Source organism: Pipistrellus kuhlii, unplaced genomic scaffold (genome assembly GCF_014108245.1).
Source record: "Pipistrellus kuhlii isolate mPipKuh1 unplaced genomic scaffold, mPipKuh1.p scaffold_m20_p_15, whole genome shotgun sequence".
NCBI lineage: Eukaryota > Metazoa > Chordata > Mammalia > Chiroptera > Vespertilionidae > Pipistrellus > Pipistrellus kuhlii.
Window position 1 is genome coordinate 35,934,462 of NW_023425460.1, and position 20,822 is coordinate 35,955,283.

Sequence of the window (20,822 nt, forward strand, 5' to 3'; positions counted from 1 at the left end):
ATGAGCATGTTACATATTTCAAAGTAACCAATTTGGAATAATTTTTAAATAGAATAAAGCAGGAAACATTATATAGTCGACTGAAATGTAGACAGAATTCAGGTGGTGAAATATATTCTCCTTTGTTAGCAAAAAACAAAAGAAAAATCAATCAATCAATCAACCAATCAATCATCCTTCCAGCTTGTGATGTTTACTATAGTCTCATTAAATTAGCCTTTACAAATTCCTACAGGTGTGGTCCAGTATCACACTTTAAGAAACAAGGAGGTAAATCACTTCTATATCAAGAGCGCATGTTAAGTTTGGGGATTAAATAAACACCTTGAAACCAAGACTTTAGAGACATTATCTGTTTAATAAATATGATTGTAAAAGCAATAAACAAGAGCAATTATACATTACACTACATAGTATTTAACAAAAAAAATACATCAAAAAAGTCATTTGAAAATTAGAAGTAGTTCCAATACTATAAGAAAACTTTATTTTTTTTTAAATTGGCTTCCTATAAAAATAAGTTGGCAAATGAGGGATTTCAATGCTCAGTTGGAATCCTGGAAAAACACAGAACAGCTGCCAAGCACCCCATTGCTCTCAAAGTTGCTGTTTTGAACTTCTGGAGGGGAAAAAAAAAAAAGCAAAGCAAACCTCTGCATTTTGGACAGTGAACCCAATTAGGAATAAGGCAAGGGAGAAAATGTGGGCTGGGGTAATTCAGGGTAGAGCATGCACAGCTTGCCTTCTGAGATTTTGGAAAACATTGTGATGGCAGATTTTCATCTTGCCCTGAATCTTACCCTCTACCTCCAGCCCTCCCCACCCACTCTTCTGGCCTCAAGCCCACCAAACTCAGCCTGGTGTTTGCACCTGCTGTTAGCAAGTAGGTAGGCACTTGGGTCCCTCCCATCTATAGACTATTATTCCTAAACTTTCTTCGGGGACTGAGCTGGAAAGGCCTAGTACACTGGTTCTCAAACTTCAGTATACTTCTCAATGGCCTGAGGGGCTTGTAAACACAGATTGATCGGCTCCATCCCTGGAGTTTCTGATTCAGTAGAGATGGGGTGGGGACCCAAAACTGGCATTCTAACAAGTCCAGGGTGATGCTGATACTGCTGGTCCACACTTTGAGAAACACGGGGCTAGATCTTAAGAACAACGAGATTCCTACTGAGCAGTACCTTGCCTCTTGAAGAGGCACATGAGGACCTGGGAGATGTTGCATCTAGAGCTGGCCATCTCTGGTCACTTCCCAGAATGCCAAGCATCTCATGTCCACCTCTGCTTTTAGTTAGGACCTATAAGCCCATTCTTCCTTATGTCTTCTCATGTCATCATTCATTCCTTCCAGAAATCATCATCTTTATAGATATTCTAGGCAAGGCACTGTGCTAGATCTGATTATTAGTCCCTTTTTCATCATTTTCCAATTATAGCAACTCTGAGGACTCTCTGGGCCTCTTTTGGTTCCCAAACACTTTGTCTTCCAGATTAAATTTGGGATGCTCCAATGGAAGAGGATCAATGAGGATGTTTCCTATTGGATAGGAAGCCTAGAAGGTTAGGGAGCAATTGCTTTCTACAAATAGATGGCCGCCTCAGGCATAATCCATTTCCCAAATTCACAGCAGGCATCTTCAACCATAAAAATGTCTGCTTCATTAACTTCTAATGTCAGTTTGGCTAGTCTTCCTCTGCCTGGGCTACCTGAGGGTTGGGGTCCTCAGGGTCTTTAGGATACCCAGAGCCCATTATACCCTGTTGTGGACCAAGAAGGAGGCTGTGCTCTGAGTATTTTTTTCAAAACTGTTTCTCCTGAATTTTAGAGTGGGCTTTGCCCAATCCAGAAAATGCCAAAGGCTTCTGCTGACATACTTTTGTTTCCTTCTTTCTCAGGGCCTTCTCTCCTGATTGCCCAGGGAAAACTGGAATTTCTTCATGCTTTGAGCCAATGGCTTTAGTTAGTGGGCTAACTCCTCCCCTTTAAGCTTTTAATGTTGCCTTTGCCAATACTATGATACTCAGAAATCTGGGAGCACGCAAGTGAAACGGCTGGGGTCATCTTATACAATCAAAATCTCATCCTCATGTAAGACAAGACCTCTGCGTATTTTCAGACCTTTTGACACTCATGAACATTGAACCTATTAACCTGCTTCTTCTTCTGGTGAAAACGGTTTTATTTTACAAATATTTTTACTCTACTGTGAGACAGGAAATACTGGGTACAGCAACCATCACAAAAAGGAAATTGCCCTGCCACACAGTAACATGTTCAAAACATTTCTCATAAGAATCTTAAAAAACCTGCCTGCATGAGAATTTTGTGAGGGTGTGAGGATACCACCATTCATTGGAATGCTTTCTTTGCCAACACACATGGCCAGATTTGAACTGCTCTGCAGACATACAACTCTTTCACACACATGGAACGTTTCCAGGTGGGAGAGGACAAGGGTATTTGGAAGAGGAGGAGACAGAGGGTGCATGAAGCTGAATCCCGCAAGGCAGGATGCAGCTGGTCAGTGAGTACGGAAGCTGGCATGCTTGGAAGTGTCCAAAATTGACAATGAGGAGGAACTTGTGAGCAGTGGAGGTAGGGTTGGCAGAGGTTAGGCCAGTATTTAGGGAACATCAGGGTTAGGGTCCAGAATCTAGCAACATGTTTGGGAAGAAAAGGCAAGAATAGGTGAAGGGCAACTTGGGGACAGGAAGGGAGAGGTACAAAGACATCTACAGATCATGACCACAGGGACAGCAAACAAAGGGGAAGGCAGGTCCAGGGGTAACTAAGATTCTGTTTTTCATATAAATTGGAGGAGGAGTAAAGAAAGCTGTGAGGCAAGCAGTTATAACCAGAAATGATGAACAGGGAACATGGGTCCACTTCTGACATGCTTGCCCTTGATAGCTGTCCTTCCCTACTCTGCCTACATACGGGGAACTTCTACACAGGATGCAGAAAGCAGCCTCATGGCCACTGTTGGCCAACACAGCCACCAGATACCTTGGAAGTGGGCATGGCCATAAGGAAGATGGAACAGAGAACTAGCTCAGGGTTTGAACTTCTGTGCATGTCTTGGTATCTTTGTGAAAAGGGGCTGGGATAGAGCTGAAATAGCTGTTAAATCTAGAGCCAAGAAGAGTTCCAAAAATGCATGCAGATTTCCTTGGCCTGTATATGTTAGGAATTTTCTATAAACACGACGGATCAGAAAAAGAGAGAGAGCAGAGAGGGGGAGGGGAGTGTTTGTCCATGAAAAGAGAGCACCTGTCCACTGCCCCTCCAAGCGTGTTCTCAAGGTACCATCCACATGCACAGGCTTAAAGCTAACAACCCTTGTTGTCTGTGTCTGGAGAATTAACAAGTCCCGATGCAGTGAGTGTTTGTTTGTTTGGATGTTGATTGTTTTTTTACTTTATTTGTTTGGTTTGTTTGTTTTTGTTTTGTTTTGTTTTTTACTGGCGTCCTCCATTCAAACATTTATATAGGTAGGGATTTCTTTTGTGCTTTGATTCTCAGCAACTATGGAAATACTTCCTGGCAAAATAGGAAACAGAACAACAGAGGAAAGAAAGAATACACAGAGTTAGTGGTCATGAAGGGTGATGCGCTTGACAAGAGCGAAATTCTTTCCTGATGGGTGGCAAGCAGGTCGCCTGGAGCCTCTGGGGGAGTTTTCCTTAAATTGCAAAGTGTGCCCCAGCAGATCCCCGCTTTGGTGTTGAAGGTGGCGTGGCGTGTCTTGCTCTTTGCAATCGGAGAGATGAGTCACCAGGTTGAGCAGAAGGGGAGGGAGGGGAGGGTAAAGCTACTCTCCTAAGAGAAAACGTGTAACACTTACTCATTTAATGACACTGAAAATAGAAAGGTGTCAGACACTTTGCAATGTCCTAGTGAGTGAGGGGGGGCTACTTTGATAAAGTAAAACAGAGGCTGAGCTTCAGACACAGTGGAAATGGGATTGAAAAGCAAATGACCCACAGAAAGGCAGCCTAGAAGCTCCAGCAGGGAACACAGAAAAGCCTTTTTTTCTTTCCAACCCAAAGCGGTTGTGCATTTATCGCCCTGTCTCCCCAAATAAAAGAGAGCGTGTTGGGAAAACCGGACACCCAACGTGGCTGCAGTGGTTATTATTACCTTCAGCACCAGCCAGTCATTGCATTTAAATTTCCCCTTAATACACCCACAGGACTGTCCACTATCCCTTTAAAGACAGGGTGATGTTTTCCCCCCAAGTGACAATCTTATCAGGGCCTGCTAGGTGGCTTGGCATTATCACATTAGAGTGAAGCATGAATGGTTACATAGGAATTTATCCGTCGGAGTCAGCATTGCAGGGTCTAGGTGGGAACAGTTACGGCTTCAACTCCTGTTGCCAACAGACAGGAGGAAACAAGAAGAGAAATGGATCACAATGGTGGCCTCAACCCATGTGGCAAACTTCTTGGGAAATTGTCTCTGCCATAAATAATAGGATCTCGCAGCAGACACCCTGGAGACTCTATTCCTAGCTGTTAGATTTGCATGCTTACATCACAGGCTCCTTGGATATATAAGGAAGTCTATGTTAACATTTCCAGTAGGGGGCAGGGAGAAAGGAGAAAGAGAGCTGCCCATTTAACCATCCAGTATCTCACTTCCGGGATGTTCTACAAACTTGGTGCCTCTTGTCCTTAAAATTCTCAGGTTCTGTATTTTCTGGGGGACGATTTTTAGATTACTGCTAGATTTATTATTATTATTATTATTTTTAATTTTAAATCCCAGGGTGATCGGGCTGTCACTCCTCTGCTAGCCTCCTTATGTCACTCCTCCAATGAGGTCGATCATAGGGAAAGCAAGTCATGGTCATGAGAGGTATGGGGATCCCCAGAAAATCTCGTGGGGTCTCAAGGCGAGGCTGCCGTATCATGTTCTAGTTGTCACACACCCCATCCCTGCCCGGCCCTCCAGGCCACAGAGGCCAGCCTCTGAGGCCAGCCCTTCCCGAGTCTTGTCAAAGCCAATGTTTTGCTCTTAGCCCAAGAAATATAGCCCAACATTTGAGCAAAAGGTTTTGCAAAAAGAGGAACAAAGCCATGAGGGGGAGGGCGGCAACTAGACAGGAGCAGGAAGGCTTTTTCCCCTCTAAGGGGAGAAAACAGGGAAGGAGTTATCTTAGCTGCTTCTCAGAAGGGTGTTAGCTCAGAAAACAGTGGTTATGTCAAGCCAGAAAGGGGTTAGAGAGAGAGTCAGCCGCCGACTACTCAGGCTGAAGGGCTGACAGCTACTGGGAGTCATTTACCTAGGAGCTGGGATTCCACCTTCTCATCTATCAGCGGGCCAGGCCTCCTCAGGTCAGTCTGAGAGATCTGGGGCCTGCTCTCAGTGGGACTGACGGGACTGACCATCTCCCGTTCTTTCTCATTTTGCATCTGGGCATAAACATTTATCCCGGGGATCTTCCTAAAACATTAACAGAAACCATCACTGCCATGCGCGGGAGGCGGGCATCGCTGGCGACACGTGCTTCTAAACCTGTCCCGGAGAAGGTAGGGGTTGGGGGAGCCCAGGACGGAGGCACACGTACCTTTTAAACTTGTAGATGACAAACACGGCCAGCCCCACGAACACCACGGAGAGCAGCATCAGCATGGCGGATCCACTGTGGGTCGGAGTGAGGTCGATCAATGGGGCTGGGGGAAGCAAGGCATGGGCATGAGCAGGGACGTGGGCAGGTGGGACTCTGTGGGAGGCTCACGGGGCTCATCTAGAGGCCTGGGGAGTCCCAGAAAAGCCAGTGGGATCTGCATATAAGATGAATGTCACACAGCAGACATGTGGGTGTGTCAGAGCCTGTCCCAGCCTCTAGAAAGTTCTAGTAGGCCTGTCCCAGAGGGGCAGGGAAGCTAGATTACTTGGATTCAAGGCCAGCTCCACCATGAGCAAGGTGTGGGACCCTGGGCAAGTCATTTCAGCTGAATGTGGCTCATGGGCCGAGATGAGAACAGCAGTGCCTAGCTCATGGGGCATTGCCAGAATCGAATGAGTTAATGTAATGGTCAGCAAACTCATTAGTCAACAGACCAAATATCAACAGTACATTGATTGAAATTTCTCTTGAGAGCCAAATTTTTTAAACGTAAACTTCTTCTAACGCCACTTCTTCAAAATAGACTAGCTCAGCTCGTGGTATTTTGTGGAAGGGCCACACTCAAGGGGCCAAAGAGCCGCATGTGGCTCGTGAGCCGCAATTTGCCGACCAAGGAGTTAATGCATGCAAAGCATTGATAACAGTGCTAGGCACAAATGAAGTCTTCTATAAATATTATCTTTTATCACTACTATTTTTTCTAATCAATATTTATAATAATATACTTAGTCAATTTTTCTATAATCTGAATGCAAGCTTTTCCTTCTCAGCAATGCAGATGATCAGAAAATCTGCATGTGTATATAAATTTTCTATTTTTTCTCACTCCTATCCCAGTCATCGTTGTGTGAAAGAAAGAACTGAAAAGTAGTCACAGAGCACACTAATGGTTTTTACACACAGAAAACCACTAGCTTAGTGAATGTATCTCAAGGGCTGGGGGAGGGGTGTGCAATTGGGTGTGGTTTCTACAACTTCTGGAAGCCCTGACAGCCTGTGTCCGGAAGCAGCTGCCTTCCAGGCAAGTGGAATTCACCTCTCAGACTAAACAGATGCCTTTGCTACCTTAAAGATTCTCCCTCCTGGAGTTTTGCTCTTAGATGGCAGCTCCAGGGAACATCTCTCTCCACTCCCAAAACCTCTTCCATCTAAGCACCAAACCTGTTGCACTTTAAAACTTTGTTTCCAATTAAATTTTGCCCTCTTGAAGACTGACATTTTGCAAAAATAGCATAGCTCAAGCATAAAAGACAAGCAACCTGTACCCCTTAGAAGCCTGAGAGTTGACCTTTGAATGTCCATCAGTGGGAGCAAAGTCTGATACTCAGAAATGTGATGACCTTTAAGCACACTTTCTCTGTTGAGAGCTAAAAGTGAAAGTTATGGTCACTAAAGTTCAAGAGCAGGTGATTGTAGTATGGAAGGTCTCCAACAAGACTCAAGATTGCTCTGGGCTGTCTGGTTATCCTATATAATAAAAGGCTAATATGCAAATCAACTGAATGGTGGAACGACTGGTCCCTATGGCATGCACTGACCACTAGGGGACAGACGCTCAATGCAGGAGCTGCCTCTTGGTGGTCAGTGCACTACCACAGGGGGAGCATTGCTCAGCCAGAAGTCCTGAGCCGGAACACGGCTGGTGAGTGCAGCAGTGGTGGTAGGAGCCTCTACCGCCTCCGGGGCAGTGCTAAGGATGTCCAACTGCTGGCTTAGCCATCCGTTGGACATCCCACGAGGACTCCTAGACTGTGAGATGGCACAGGCTGGGCTGAGGGAACTCCCCTCCCTTGAGTGCATTAATTCCGTGCACTGGGCCTCTAGTTGTAGGATAACAGCTCAGCCACTCAATAACCCATATGTGCTGTGAAGTATATTCCATACACCAAATCATTTGGTGAAAAACAAAGTCAAGTCCTCTTTCCCAGAATACAGGCTCAGTTCTGTTAGTAGAATCAGCCTTTAGGAAGCACTAAGATGAGGCACCCCAGTGATTCTTTGTCCTCTGTAAGTCACACAGCACTTAATTTGTGAGGTATGAGTCTGCAGTGTGTGGAAGATGCAGGGAAACACCCGTGGCACATGTGCTTTAGCTCGAAATAATAGAATAGAGGTCTCTTTCAGGTACTTAGCACAATGCCATCAGCAAAGAGACTAGAAATATTTCAGAATCCTCACCAAATTAGGGCAGAGAACACCTCTGTTAGTCATAGACATCAACATTGACTTATAAATGGAAGGCAGGACCTATGGTCTCCACTGCACAGATAAGAAAATGAGATTCCCTTTGGTTAATGTTGTTCCAAAGGGGTCAGAACTACTAAGTGAAAGAAATAAGACTTGACTCCAAGTCATTTATCACACACTCAGCACAAACATGTGCATACACACACACACACACACATACACACTTCCTATATACTCAACCCAGGGCTTGCATTTCAGTGAGGGACAGCAGAAATTTTAAAAGATAGTTTTTAGACAGAGAATTAAGGCAAGAACAATAGCATAATAAGCAAATGAACAAATGGCACAAGTTAAAATATTAAGTTTTAAACTCATAGATCATACACTTTGAGACTTGGATGAAACATATACACACATATATGTATATATGTGTATTATGTATGCCTAGAGAAATGAAGTCTCATGGATCCACCACCTGTTTCCATGACCATAAATCCACAGACAGTATTACATATCCTTTCTACCTTCATCCACTCCCCACAACCCCCAACCACTAGATTATTTTGAAGCAAATCTCAGCTACCTTACAAACTCATATACAACTCTTCACATTATCATGATTAAGTAAATGATATTAGGAAGATATTTTAAAAGCAATCTTCTAATGCAAACCTTTACTTTGGGAACAAATGGCGACCCAGAAAGGATGAAGATGGTTATTTGCTAAACTTCTAATTCTAGCTGAAGGTTCTTTTATTGTAGAATAAGCAGAATATCACTGTTGTGGTGTAACTAGGAAGAATCTTAAGCCTGTTTTAAAGGGTTGGCATTTGAAATAAATGAAAAGCTTAAGAAAAGAAATTACTTTGACTAGCTTCTCTCTAAGACAGAAAGCCAACACACACACACACACACACACACACACACACACACACACACACACCCTATTCTGCTTCCCTTCCAATCACTAGCTCACTAGCTTAACTCTTCCAATTCTAAGCCATTCCCACTCAAACTACATTCCTAAGCAAGCAATATTAATACTGTTTAGTAATTAGCACATTATTTTGGGAAATGAGCTTCTGTGTCCCATGCTCGAAAATGTGTGCTGTCTTCTTCCTCTCCTACCCTTTCTTCACTTCACAGAAGCAAGCCAATGAGCAAGCAGATGCAGCAGGCAGAGGCAGGAGGCAGACCGATACCATTGCCCTCTGTGTTCTTCTTGCTGCTCTGTGCCTGCATATAAACAGGCCATTATTGCTCCACACAACAGCAGCTGCATGTTTTAGTTTGCCCAACACTTAGGTGCATTTGTATGTTTTGCTGAGGAATGGAAAATTGTGATAAATGGGCTTTAGCTTGTTGTGTGGAATTAGCAAAACTTAATCCCTCTCCAATTGCAGCATAAACAAGGTGGAAGCAGAGGGGAAAGTGCTGAGCAGTTTATCTGCCATTATTCATGCACAGAGAAATAAGGACAGGACAACACTGCAAGTCACCGGACATTTCTCAATGTGGTGCCAGCAAACATAGCTCTGAAATCCCATGAGGAACTAAGAAATGCACCAAATTTTCACATTCTGTGCATGAACACCTAGATTGATTATAATAATCGCCATGCTTACAGTAATAACAATAGTCTTGATATATAGTGAGGACTAAATAAATGGTCACAGATTGCATGTGTGAGAGCAAAGTCAAATTCCACATTTAGGGTGAATTAATTGATAGATATGGACCCTTTAGTGGAGTCAGATTCTGACTCTTCCACTTATGGGCTAAGTGGTTTAAACTAAATCTTAGTTTCCTCATCTACATAATGGAAATAAAACATGTTTATTTTAGAAAGTTGTGAGAATAAAGTTAGATAATATTTTTAAAGCCCTAGCATAGCGTCTGGTACATGCCTAATATATTTAAAAAAATATATTTTTATTGATTTCAGAGAGAAACGGAGAGAGAGAGAGAACGAACCATAAATGGACACAGAAACCAAGATGGCAGCTTAAGTAAATACCTGAACTTGCTGCCTTGCACAACCACTTCAAAACTACAACTAAAAGACAAAATGGACATCATCCAGAACCACAGGAAGGCCAGCTAAGTGGAAATTCTAAAACTAGAAGGTTAGAGGAAAGCATACTGAGGCTTAGAGGAGCTGTGGAAGTAAAGGCAGAGGTATGGAGGTGCACATGGAGAGGGCTAGCAACTTAGCATGTGGCTGTTTTTTCAATTGGGAAGGAGACACAAGCTCCTGAGTGCTCTGAACTCCAGTTCTGGGTGAGACTCTGGGGACCCAGACTCATATGGGGAGAAACTGGACTGTCTGGCACCGGGCAGAACATGAGGGCAGCTTTCTCTCAGAGGTGTTTGCAGTGATTACCATGTGGAAAACTTGTAAAAAAGCAGTTTCCAGAGGTTCACTTGAGAAATCATACATCAGTTTCTGAGAGTAGGTCCCAGAATATGTAACAAGTTCCATAGGTCATAATTATACATCTGGGTTTGAGAATAACGCATGGAAGTCCCCACCTACTGCTACTCATAAAACATCCAGTCCTTGTCTTCTTTCTTTAAAACTCCTCTCTTTCTGCTGGTTAAATATCCAAGGAGCAATTCTCACCTTATGGTTCTACTTTATCCACTTCTTGTTGTGGACTTCTGTCTCCACTGGTAGGGTAGCAGGGTCTAAGTACAATGACCATAAATGTTCACTTCTAAACCAGAACACTCGGAAAATGAAAAGAAGTGCTATTAAAGCTTATACAGACACAAGATATATAATCCAACAGTCCTTGCCTTTCTAGGTGTAAGGAACTTGGTGTTTAAAAGGTAGCTTTTCCTAGGTTCTGGAACCTTCTTTCTTCACTGCCAGTTTTTCTTGACTATCTGCCTTGCCCTCCCTTGGAAAACAGTACCATCTAACTACCATTTGTTTCTATCCTAACCCATGTTTGTGTACTGCCCATGAGTTGTTCATCTGATCACTCCCTCCCCCTTGACCACCTCTGCATAATAGTTTCTAGGTACATCCTCAAGCCTGGCCAGTTCAGGCCAGTTACTCTGTGCTCATTTCAGGCCCTCTAATGAGGCCAGAGAGTCAGAAAATGGGGAAGACAGACTCTGTGAGAAGATAAGGAGCAACCTCATCGCGGGTCCCTGGCACATTTATGAAACTATCACATTCATTTAATCACACTGGGGATGGGGACATGTTTAGATATCTTCACAACTGTTATTACTTATCCTAACATCACAGCAGCTCAATAACGGGCAGAAGACACTGGGTCTATGTGTCTGTGAGAAAGCCTAATTATTTCTAGAGGGAGAAAAAACCGTGTTTGGTTTTAGGAAAAATACAATTAGCATGCCTTTAGTCACAAAAGACTTGTAAATGACAACTGTGTAAATAATAAGAAAACCAGAGACTAAAGAGACAGATCAATTTATTGGCTGAGGAAGAATTTCACTAGTACTAATTGCATCCCTAAATGGAAAATGTCACTGCAGCAATTTGTTTCACTTTACAGTTCAGAGCGCCACAACTCCACAATTTGGCATCTGCATCTATAACCATGTAGCTTAGATTATATTGTATTTTCCAAAGCTTCTTGATCAATTCTGCGTTAAGTGGAAGGGGTCTTCTTCAGTGTGAAACTCTCACACCGGATTCACAATGTACCCTGACCTAGGCTGGAATTCTGACTTCCTTATCCCCTCCCACATTTCCTCATAACGTAGCCAGTGAGAGCAATGGCAGCCCAGAGATATTAATTCTCTAATATCTCTGTGATACTATCTTTTTTATTACACCTGAAAAAGGAATTAAACCAGTCAGCAGCAACAATGGATGGAGGCCAAGATAACAGTTTTATGAAAAACCCACACACATCCTTGACAAAGGACAGTTTTCCTAGAACAGAGCTGCTTACACAAGACAACTGCTAGACAGATGGGAGGGGGTGGGCGCAGTTACTGCGTATTTTTTTTTTTAATTCAACCTGGGATTTGAAGCTTTTCCCTTGAGAAATAGTAACTTTTCTCTTCTTAAAAGCGCATGTCTCAGAAACTCCAGAAGGGCAGTGATCCCACTGAAAAGCTGAGGGTTGATGAGCAATCTCATTCTCCAAGACATGCAGAAATGTAGTGTGATGCAGATGGATCATTTTCTGCTCATACTAGCACATTAAAGGCATCTAGCAAACATCATTTGTTTAACTTGCATAAAACTCATGGCTCTCCAAGCACATCTGCCACTAAGACGCTAGTGCAACTCAAATCATTTGTCAACTGCTTCATGGCCACGCGTTTGGCTGGCCTTTGCCATTCATCTAGATTATGGATGGGGGTATATCTCAGATCCAGAGACATGCTTCATTTTTTCTCCCCTTACTCCCACTGTCGTCTGCGCAGGCTGCCAATTAGGTTGGCACCAGATATGCCGAGAAATTAGATTTTAATGTTGATGACGAATTTCCTCCTACACTTAATATCACTACCCCCACTCCTTTTTTTTTTTTTTTAAAGCATGCCCCTGCTTTCCTGGATGCCCTGAGTTATAAATCAGATTTATTGCTAGAGATGGATGGGCCCTTTTCCTTGTTATGCAAATGAATTTCTGTCCCAGAATGTTGAGATTCCTGAAGGACAGGGCGGGCTGCATGCAAAGCATTCTGGGAACTTGTTAAAACTGTAGATTTCCAAGTATCACTCCCTGGGATTCTCATTCAGGGTGTGTGTGCGATGAGGCCTGGGAAATCTAGGTAACAGTCATGCAGAGTTAGGTGCAGGAACAGAGTTTTTATAGCAGGGGTCTCTATGGGGTTATAAAGAGCTTCCCTACCAGAAACAGGGTTTCATTTATTCCACATGTATCCAGAGAACCTGTGGGCTCCACCTCTTCCAGTCCCTCTATGTAGAGGGCCTGCTCCCCAAGTTTCAGACTATTTGCCCAACAAATAAATCCTGTGAAGTGCAAATGATCTTGAGAGTGCTGTTGCTTGTAATTTAATATGAATCACTCCAGTTAGATTTTATGTTCTCAAATAGGATGCTAGCCCATTCTTTAACATCTATTCTCATGAAAAATCTCATCTATTCTGCCAAGGAAGAATCAACAAGGTTTTAAGTTTCTTCTCCCCTCCTCTCCTCCCGCCCCCCACTAAATAAATTACCATCTGTTGCCACTTGACTTGAAAACTTCTTGTAAATGTGTAAATAATTTATTAAGAAAGAGAAAGGATTATTGATGGTTGTCCAAACCTATTTTTTAAATCCCCTCATCTACCCCTTCTCCCTTTTCCACGTTTATCACATTTTATTATCTCAAAGTTTCATTAACAAAAGGTGTCTCACTAGCATGCATGGGTGATAAACAATAAAGTTAATAATATATAAGGCATATTTGTCTTCCCCACATTCCTTTTCCCATAAGAACCTACAGAAGTGAAATGTTCTGTTTCAGATTCAGAGCCTTCCTATGAGTCTTGCTGGGAAAAAAACCAAGAACAAATAAAAACAAAAACCCTCTCCTTAAGATGACATCATAGCTCTTTAAAAGAGAATATAAATAAATACCAAACAATATAAATAAGTGAATAAATAGAAGGGTAGGGTAAAAGCATGGATAAGAGAGAACTCAAGGGAGATGTGACAAATGGCATGAAGAAGGTTCAGCTTGTCTGAAAAAGTGAGGACAGCACAACTAAGGTGTGTGACTTGAGGTCTGCCATGAATTGAGGGTGCTCTCTGACACTGGAAACACTCCCCTCAGGGGAAAGAGCAGGAAAATAATAGCCAAAAAGTTATACCTGCTTTAATCTCTTTCAGGAACAGCCCCTCAAGCCTGCCCTACTCCTGTAGTCTCTAGAGTCTCTTGTTTCAGAATACAGAACTCTCATTTCCACAAAGTGCCTACAAATGATTATAATATGTAATGAGGGGACATCTGACACACGAAAAACACAGAGATGCATTTTCCCTGGATGCTTATTAGATCAATGAATGCTAGGCTATTCATTTATCAATTATTTGGTAAGAAGTAGCATCTCATAGAACAGGTTCAAAATTAAATAAACTCAATCTGCAGGTAAGTGGGAGAACGAGATTTTGAATATTCCTCTTCAACTTAGAAACTGATTATACATCTAATTATTTATAAAGCACTATTTATTGAGCACCTGCTATATTGCAAGTTCTCTGTTGGGTACCATGGTGGAGACAATATTAAGATATTCTAAACTGCGTCCTTAAGTAGTTAAATAAGAGTGATGATGATGACGATGATGATGATTGCAACAATAAAGATTTTAAATATCCATGTGAGCTCAGACAAGGGATAGATGAAATTCAGGGAAATGTCTCTAGAAAATATTCATGCACATGTTGGCACTGAGTTGAGCCTTAAAATAAAAATAGACTTAGGAAGTTTGGACAGATGGAGAAGGGGGAGAGATAGTCCAGTTGGGAATAGTGAGTAAAGGTACACTTTAGTCAAAATACCAGTGTGCCCAGTCCAATACCAGCTTGATAGATGCCTACCCCCTTTTCCAACTCCCTGGGTTGTTTTGTAACACCTTGGCCTTTTTCTGCTACCACCAGGTTCTAAAAGCCAAAGAGAACTACCCTGGCCACGGCCCCCCTCAAACTCTTCAACAACACCGTCTCATTCTCTCCCTGTTCCCACATATTTGCACATCTCTTCTTTCTGCAAAGAGAATTTCAGAACATATCTGTCAGGAGTGGTGTGGTCTCAAGAGTAATTGCACCGAATGGAGAAACAGAGGAATGGTTGAGAATAAACAAGGACTGATAAAACAAAGTTTGGCTCGGCTTAGATATCAAAGTTAACGAATTCCCCAACAGACCATGAGAGCGGTGGTGGGAAACAAACTCAACCCAATCTCTAATGACACCCAGGTATCTGGAAATGCTTACCTTGTGTGCCCATAAAACCTAACAGGGAGCTGAACTGCAGACACAAAATAAGGCTAGTAAATTCCTGAAAGGAGACAGTTCTCTTTCCTTGGAGACAAACCAAATTATGCATTGCATCTTTCACCAGCAACATATTCTGGCTCAAACATTTTTAAAAGAAGGCTGCTGAACATCTGCTGAGCAATTAATGGAATGCAGCAGTGTGCTATAATGGTCCCTGGGAAGGTATTAGCAATCCTGCTTATGAGACATGAAATGTTGCAAACAGTGGCCCTTTTCCCTTTTTTTTAAATTGTATTTTCTTCTGCCTGCTACAGGAAAAAAAGAAGAGAAAGGCAGTTGTGATCTTTCACCACAACCCGTTCCTGACTGAGAATCACCATGACCTCCTGGTTCATAGTTCAACGCTCAACCCCTGAGCCACACCAGATGGGAAGGAATAGTGACTTTTAAATACTCATTCTTTTAAGGTTGTGGGATTATTTTTTAACAACAACAACAACAAAAAAATGAAATCATAATATAAGGAAAAGATACAATATAAGCATAAAAGAGGCCAAGCCTTTTGGCCTTCCTATAGACCTAGGCACACCTTCAGAGTCTCCAGGAAACCAGAGATTGAAGTTGGAAACTCTTGCTCTCACCACTATTTTTTTTTGCTTTCCAGGAGAATTTTCATGATCAATTATAAGCTTTTTAAAGAAGTCCATTTTGCCAATCCAATTCAGAAATTCATATTAATAATGTACAACCTGAAGGGCTTTCCTGTTAATGACCACACTGAGAAAAATAACCATTGAGATCATGGAAACTTTATCCTCACTTATTCCATGTTCCTTCCTTTGTGTTTGGAATATCTCTAGCATTTAATCATAACTATCCATCCACCTTCTCGAAGATCCTTTCCTGTATCATTTTGACTGGGTATAATTTATTTCTGATTTTTATTTCCTAAACAACTTTGTTAATAATATAAGGAGTAAAAAGAAAAACACAGACAATAGCTTACTATCTTCCAGGCATTACTCTAAGTACATTACTTAAATTAATGTAATCCTCAGGGGATCCCACCGACATAGGTGCTACTGTCATATGTAAGGCCCAGAGAGATTAAGTCTCTTCTCAAGTTCTATATAGTGAGTCAGTGATGGGGCTAAGATGAAAACCATTGGTCTGGCAGCAAGATTGAGAACTCTAAGTGCTTAAGTATGCCCTTTTGCCTCTTTCCCTAGCATGTAGGCACATTACTCACTGAGATACTCCACCACTGCCCATCCCCCAGAACCCAGAGCACCACCACCACTGCTACAGCAAACTTTGCCCCATCACAACAAGATCCTATGTATTTTTGGGATAAAGATCATTTCCTACTGTACCAGCACAGTATTTTGCAAAAATAAGTACTCAATAAATATTAATTTGGTTTAGTAATAATATAACCAATGATAGCTATTTTTATTTACATAGGATTACCTGCATTATAACTGAGACTTCTCAATAGCCTTAGGAAGAGGTTTCTGCATCCTACCTTCTATAGAAGAAGACAGAACTCAATGACATTAATTTGTAAGATCATGACCAACTTGGGATTCAGTTCTTTGCTACAGCCCTGTACAAGTACTAAGCCCCAGGTATTTCCACTGACTACTATATCTCAAAACTTAAAAAAAAAACACACATTTGTAACATGAGTAATTTGAAAAATAAGGTTTTGCAGAAAGACCGGGGAAAAAAGTTATTTGTAGAATTAACTTCTTTTTTAAGATTTCTGTTCAGATGAAACTTGTTATTCCTTGAGGAGTATGTATTTAGGTGAATCTTTATTGGTTTTCTTCAAGACTAAGAAAATGCACTTTATTCTGTTGTCTTTCTGATAAGGAGAGGCGCCATCTAGTTTTGTAATGATAAAAGGAGAGATTGAGATTCCCCTTTACTAGAGCTACTAGGAAAGACAGGGGACATGCAAACTGACCTGCTGTTAAGTGGGCTGCGTGGACGAGGACTTGGATCCCAGGTTTCAGCTCAAAGTGCACCGAGTTCTGGTTGAGCTTATGGATCAGTAGTTCTGATATCTGAAAGAAGCAGTGTCATTGTGAGTGCCACCAAAATTGCCAAACTGACTAGAAACAAATGTGTTGAGAAATATGTATTGCATTTACCAAGGCATTCCCAATAGTATGCTCGTGAATTATACAAATAAGTTTTAATAGGATGCTGAAGTTTTATTCCAGAATATGCAGATATAATAATAATTATTTTTAAATATATATTTATTGATTTCTGAGAGAGAGAAACATCAATGATGAGAGAGAGTCATTGATCAGCTGCCTCCTACATGCCCACATTGGAGATTGAGCCTACAACCTGGGTATATGCCTTGATGGGGAATAGAACTGTGACCTCCTGGTTCATAGGTCAATGCTCAACCTCATACATGGGCAAAGAGCTTTATTTGGGTAGTAAGAGTTAAGGAAGGTTTAAAGTCAAAGTAAAACTCTGTTCAGTTGTTTAAAGTAGAAAACCCAGCTCAACTTGCTTGGTTTTGCTTATATTTTTTTAGCAAATTCTGAAAAGTTTTCACCACACTAATATTATTACTATTTCTAGAGGCCTAGTGCAGCGGCTTGTGTACCAGGTGGGTCCCTTGGGTTGGTCTGTAACCTCTTGCAATTTTGGGAACCCTTCTAGGGATGTTGGAGAGCTTGTGTCAGCCTGATCCCTACAGGCCAGGCCGAAGGACCCCAGTATGCATATAAGATTTTGGGTTAATCTCTTTCTGCCTTCCCTCCTTTCCTTTTCCCCTGAGATTCATCAGTTGTTCCATGTTCCCATGCCTGCTAAATAATCAGGACCAAAGACATAACTTATTACCCTTGGCATCTGCCAAGTGGTGGAATAGGCCTTGTGATTCACATATAACTCACACTTCACCCAAAGTATCTCTTCAGAAGACAGTGGGGACTCAAGAAAATAGTTGAAAAGCTACTTTCAAGAGGATGCAGGGAGAGGGACCTGCTGAAGAAAAAACACCAATCTCCATATTTTCTTCACAAAGTATAAAGTTTAAGTGTAGCAATGTCAGCAAGCTAGGTGAGGCTGAAGGCACTATGTTAAAATCTCCAGGGCCTGAAGCACTGTAGGCACCTTTCTTGCTCAAACTGCAGGTGGGCAGTGGTGCTGTGCTCATTTTAATCACCCAGTGATACAGGCTAGTGTAGCAGTGCCATTAGTGTGCACTCACAGCACCCTACGAGGGCAAAGGAGTTTGCAGATGGCATCCGGATACTTCAACTTGGAAGTGATGCATCTCACATCTGCTCCCAAGTTATTGGCCAGAATTAGTCACACGGGTCTCTCCATGGAAGAGAATCACAGGAACAACCCTACCATGTACCCAGAAGTCAGTGAGCTGGAAATATGTAGTTAATAATGGTGATGGTTACTGCACAAAGAACACATTCAACATCTAAACCATTTTTAATAAAACAAATTGGGGGCAAACACAGACTCAGACTATTAGAATGGTAATGTCAAACACCAAAACATGAAAAAAGAAGTAGAAGGAAAACAAAGCAGTTGATTAATATATAAAACATGTAAACAAAGAAATGGTAAATGTGAAACTATAGATTCAACAGGGGCTTTGGCAGACTTATCAATGGCAAAGCTACATTGGGCTAAGAAGATATTAGTGCTAATCTCTGAAGTTGGTAGAAGAAATGGAACCCTTACTAAATATAAATAGCATCCTGGTGCCATATTTTAAGACAGACTTGCCTGGAATGACCTACTCAACCAATCTTGATTCTGTGACATTATTAAGGTCCCTTCAACTAGCAATTGAAGAATCTTTCTTTTAGATTCAACAGAGGAAGATCTTCCCCAACTCATACATTAGTGGGGAAAGCAATGGAGTCAAATACTAATTCTAGTTAACACTAGCTCAGCTATTTCCATTCTTTCTTAGCCCAAAATAATCAGTGCCATGAAAGTGCTTAAGAAGTTTCCTGGGTGATATAAGGAAGAAATAGATTGGCCATACATGCTTCCTCCTCTTGTATTCCTCAGAACCACCTCTAAGATCGGTCTCCTTCTGCCATGGTACTTTTGGGCCAACTCTTACCTACTCTACTTTTAGTTATAGTTTCTTGCTTTAATGATCTTCCTTGCAAACTCAAGAGTATTTCAATGGTTCAACTTCCCACATTAATAAATCCAGACAAAGTAGACTCTGTGGGCATATAAAAAATAGACTGAGTTTATAAATTACATTCCAGAGTAAATGTTTACTTCCTTAAAGTGCTGCCAATAGACTGTTCCATTTTCAGAGGCACCTCTCCTTTCCCTGAATCTTAGATTCTGCATCTGTGGTCAAGTGTGCATGAGAACCTAAACAACTGAGGAGCCAATACATTGTTGGTGGCTGACATATTTCCCATAGTCCTTTTCTTCCTTTTAAGTGTTTTCATGCTCTTTACAGATTCTGCAAAAGAACCTGTATGCTCCCTATCTCTCCAGCAAAGCACCTCAAACAACCTTGGTACAGCAGGATGCTCTTTCCTCCTTCCAAGGAAGCCAGACACAAATCAGCTTACCTCTGGAGGGGGAAGGATTCTCTACATCTGAGCAGCTGGCCTCAGGGTAGCAGGATGTGCTGTCCCTGATGAGGCCAGCAAAGGGCCAGCCAGCTTCTCCTTGCTCACTGGAAATCTGAAATCAAGGCGAGTGGAACCTTCCCAGACAGAGGTCACTTGATTAACCCGGCCCATGTTACTTGATAACAAGGTCAAGTACTTCACACTGTGAGGGGATTTCCAATTTATTTCACAGAAAAGATAGCTCAGTCTAAGCCATCATCCCTCTCCCCTGGAGATGCTGTTAGAGGAAGCTAGAGGAGCCCTTTACTGGGGCCTGGTTCTTACAGTCTCCAGGGTCCATCTGGCCGGGGTCTCACTTCTTCCCCTGCTGTAGGGTCCTATGCTATATCTTTATAAGAAAGGGGCCAGGGCATTAAAAGGAGGGGTAAGGTCAGGCCTTCCCAAGTTCCATCTGGTCGCTAGGTTTTTATATATATAGATATAATGCATATGAAGTAATTTAATTCCCATGATACTCTGGTGATGAGAATAAATAAAGTAAGATATAAATAAGTTTAGCCTCTGCATTTTATTCAGCCACTTGCCTTTTTCTTACTTACCATCTTGGACAGTTCGTCATGTCTATATACATAGACTTATCTAATTCATTGTAAATGCTGTAGAGCAGTGTTTCCCAAACTTTTGACATATGTGTAACCCTTCTATAATTTTCGTAACACTGAGTACCCCTCATACTCATGAGAATGTAGAATTAGGCACAGCTAAGCATGGTGCAGTGCATATCCCCACCAAACTCCGGTACAATGCATACTCCCACCAAACTCTTCCCGTACCCTTGGGGGTACATATACTACACTTTGGGAAACACTACTGTAGAGCATTCCAGTGTGGATATACTCTGAGCAGCTGAGCCAAGGCATACAACCAACAATTGAGCATTGTTTTTTGTTTTTGTTTTTGTTTTTTTGTTTTGTTTTGTTTTGTTTTTTTTGTGAAGCTGTAGCTAGGCTTAACGGGTTATGAAAAATAAATGGAAGACCAGAAAGTGTAAGGCTCCACAAACAGTTGGTGCTCTCGCTCTCAAGCCCAGATCCCTGAGAGCTGCTGTGCAGGTGGTTAAACACTAGGAGGAGTGTGGTGCAGGGGAAAGCTGAAATGTCACCTGGGAGACTCACCTGCTCCAGATCCTCAGCTGACCTTTTGTTCTCTCCTGTTGGATCCTGATATGGCAGGACAAAGAGCTCAGCAGCCGTGGGTAAACCAGGGAGCACCGCCACCAGGATGTGAGGGCTTGGAATCCCAGTAGCCTGAGGAGGAGACACGGAGGAGCATGTAAGTCCTGCAGAAAAGATGATGAGAAGGGGCCACGCATCCAGCAAGGAGTGGGGGTGGGGTGGTAAGAAGACACAAGGGGATATGGATGAGGTGTTAAAGCAGGGTCCTGGGTGCACCTTGTAGGAAA

At 42.2% G+C, this 20,822-nt stretch overlaps 1 protein-coding gene across 4 annotated transcripts in view; it reads right to left on the reverse strand.

Moving 5' to 3' along the window:
* Positions 1–338: 338 nt before the first annotated feature.
* SORCS1 (sortilin related VPS10 domain containing receptor 1) overlaps positions 339–20,822 on the reverse strand; it is a 434,488-nt gene continuing 414,004 nt past the window's right edge. Inside the window, exons 23-27 of one of the 4 annotated variants that reach the window (XM_036438959.2) lie at positions 20,536–20,667; positions 16,735–16,834; positions 5,577–5,682; positions 5,292–5,452; positions 339–3,823 (exon numbers count right to left, since the gene is read on the reverse strand). In XM_036438959.2, the coding sequence (XP_036294852.1) occupies positions 3,816–3,823; positions 5,292–5,452; positions 5,577–5,682; positions 16,735–16,834; positions 20,536–20,667 (507 nt within the window). In that variant the 3' untranslated portion in view covers positions 339–3,815. Of the gene's footprint in view, positions 4,377–5,291; positions 5,453–5,576; positions 5,683–16,734; positions 16,835–20,535; positions 20,668–20,822 lie in introns of all 4 variants that reach the window. The other 3 variants (XM_036438958.2, XM_036438961.2, XM_036438963.2) reach the window with 3 other exon arrangements.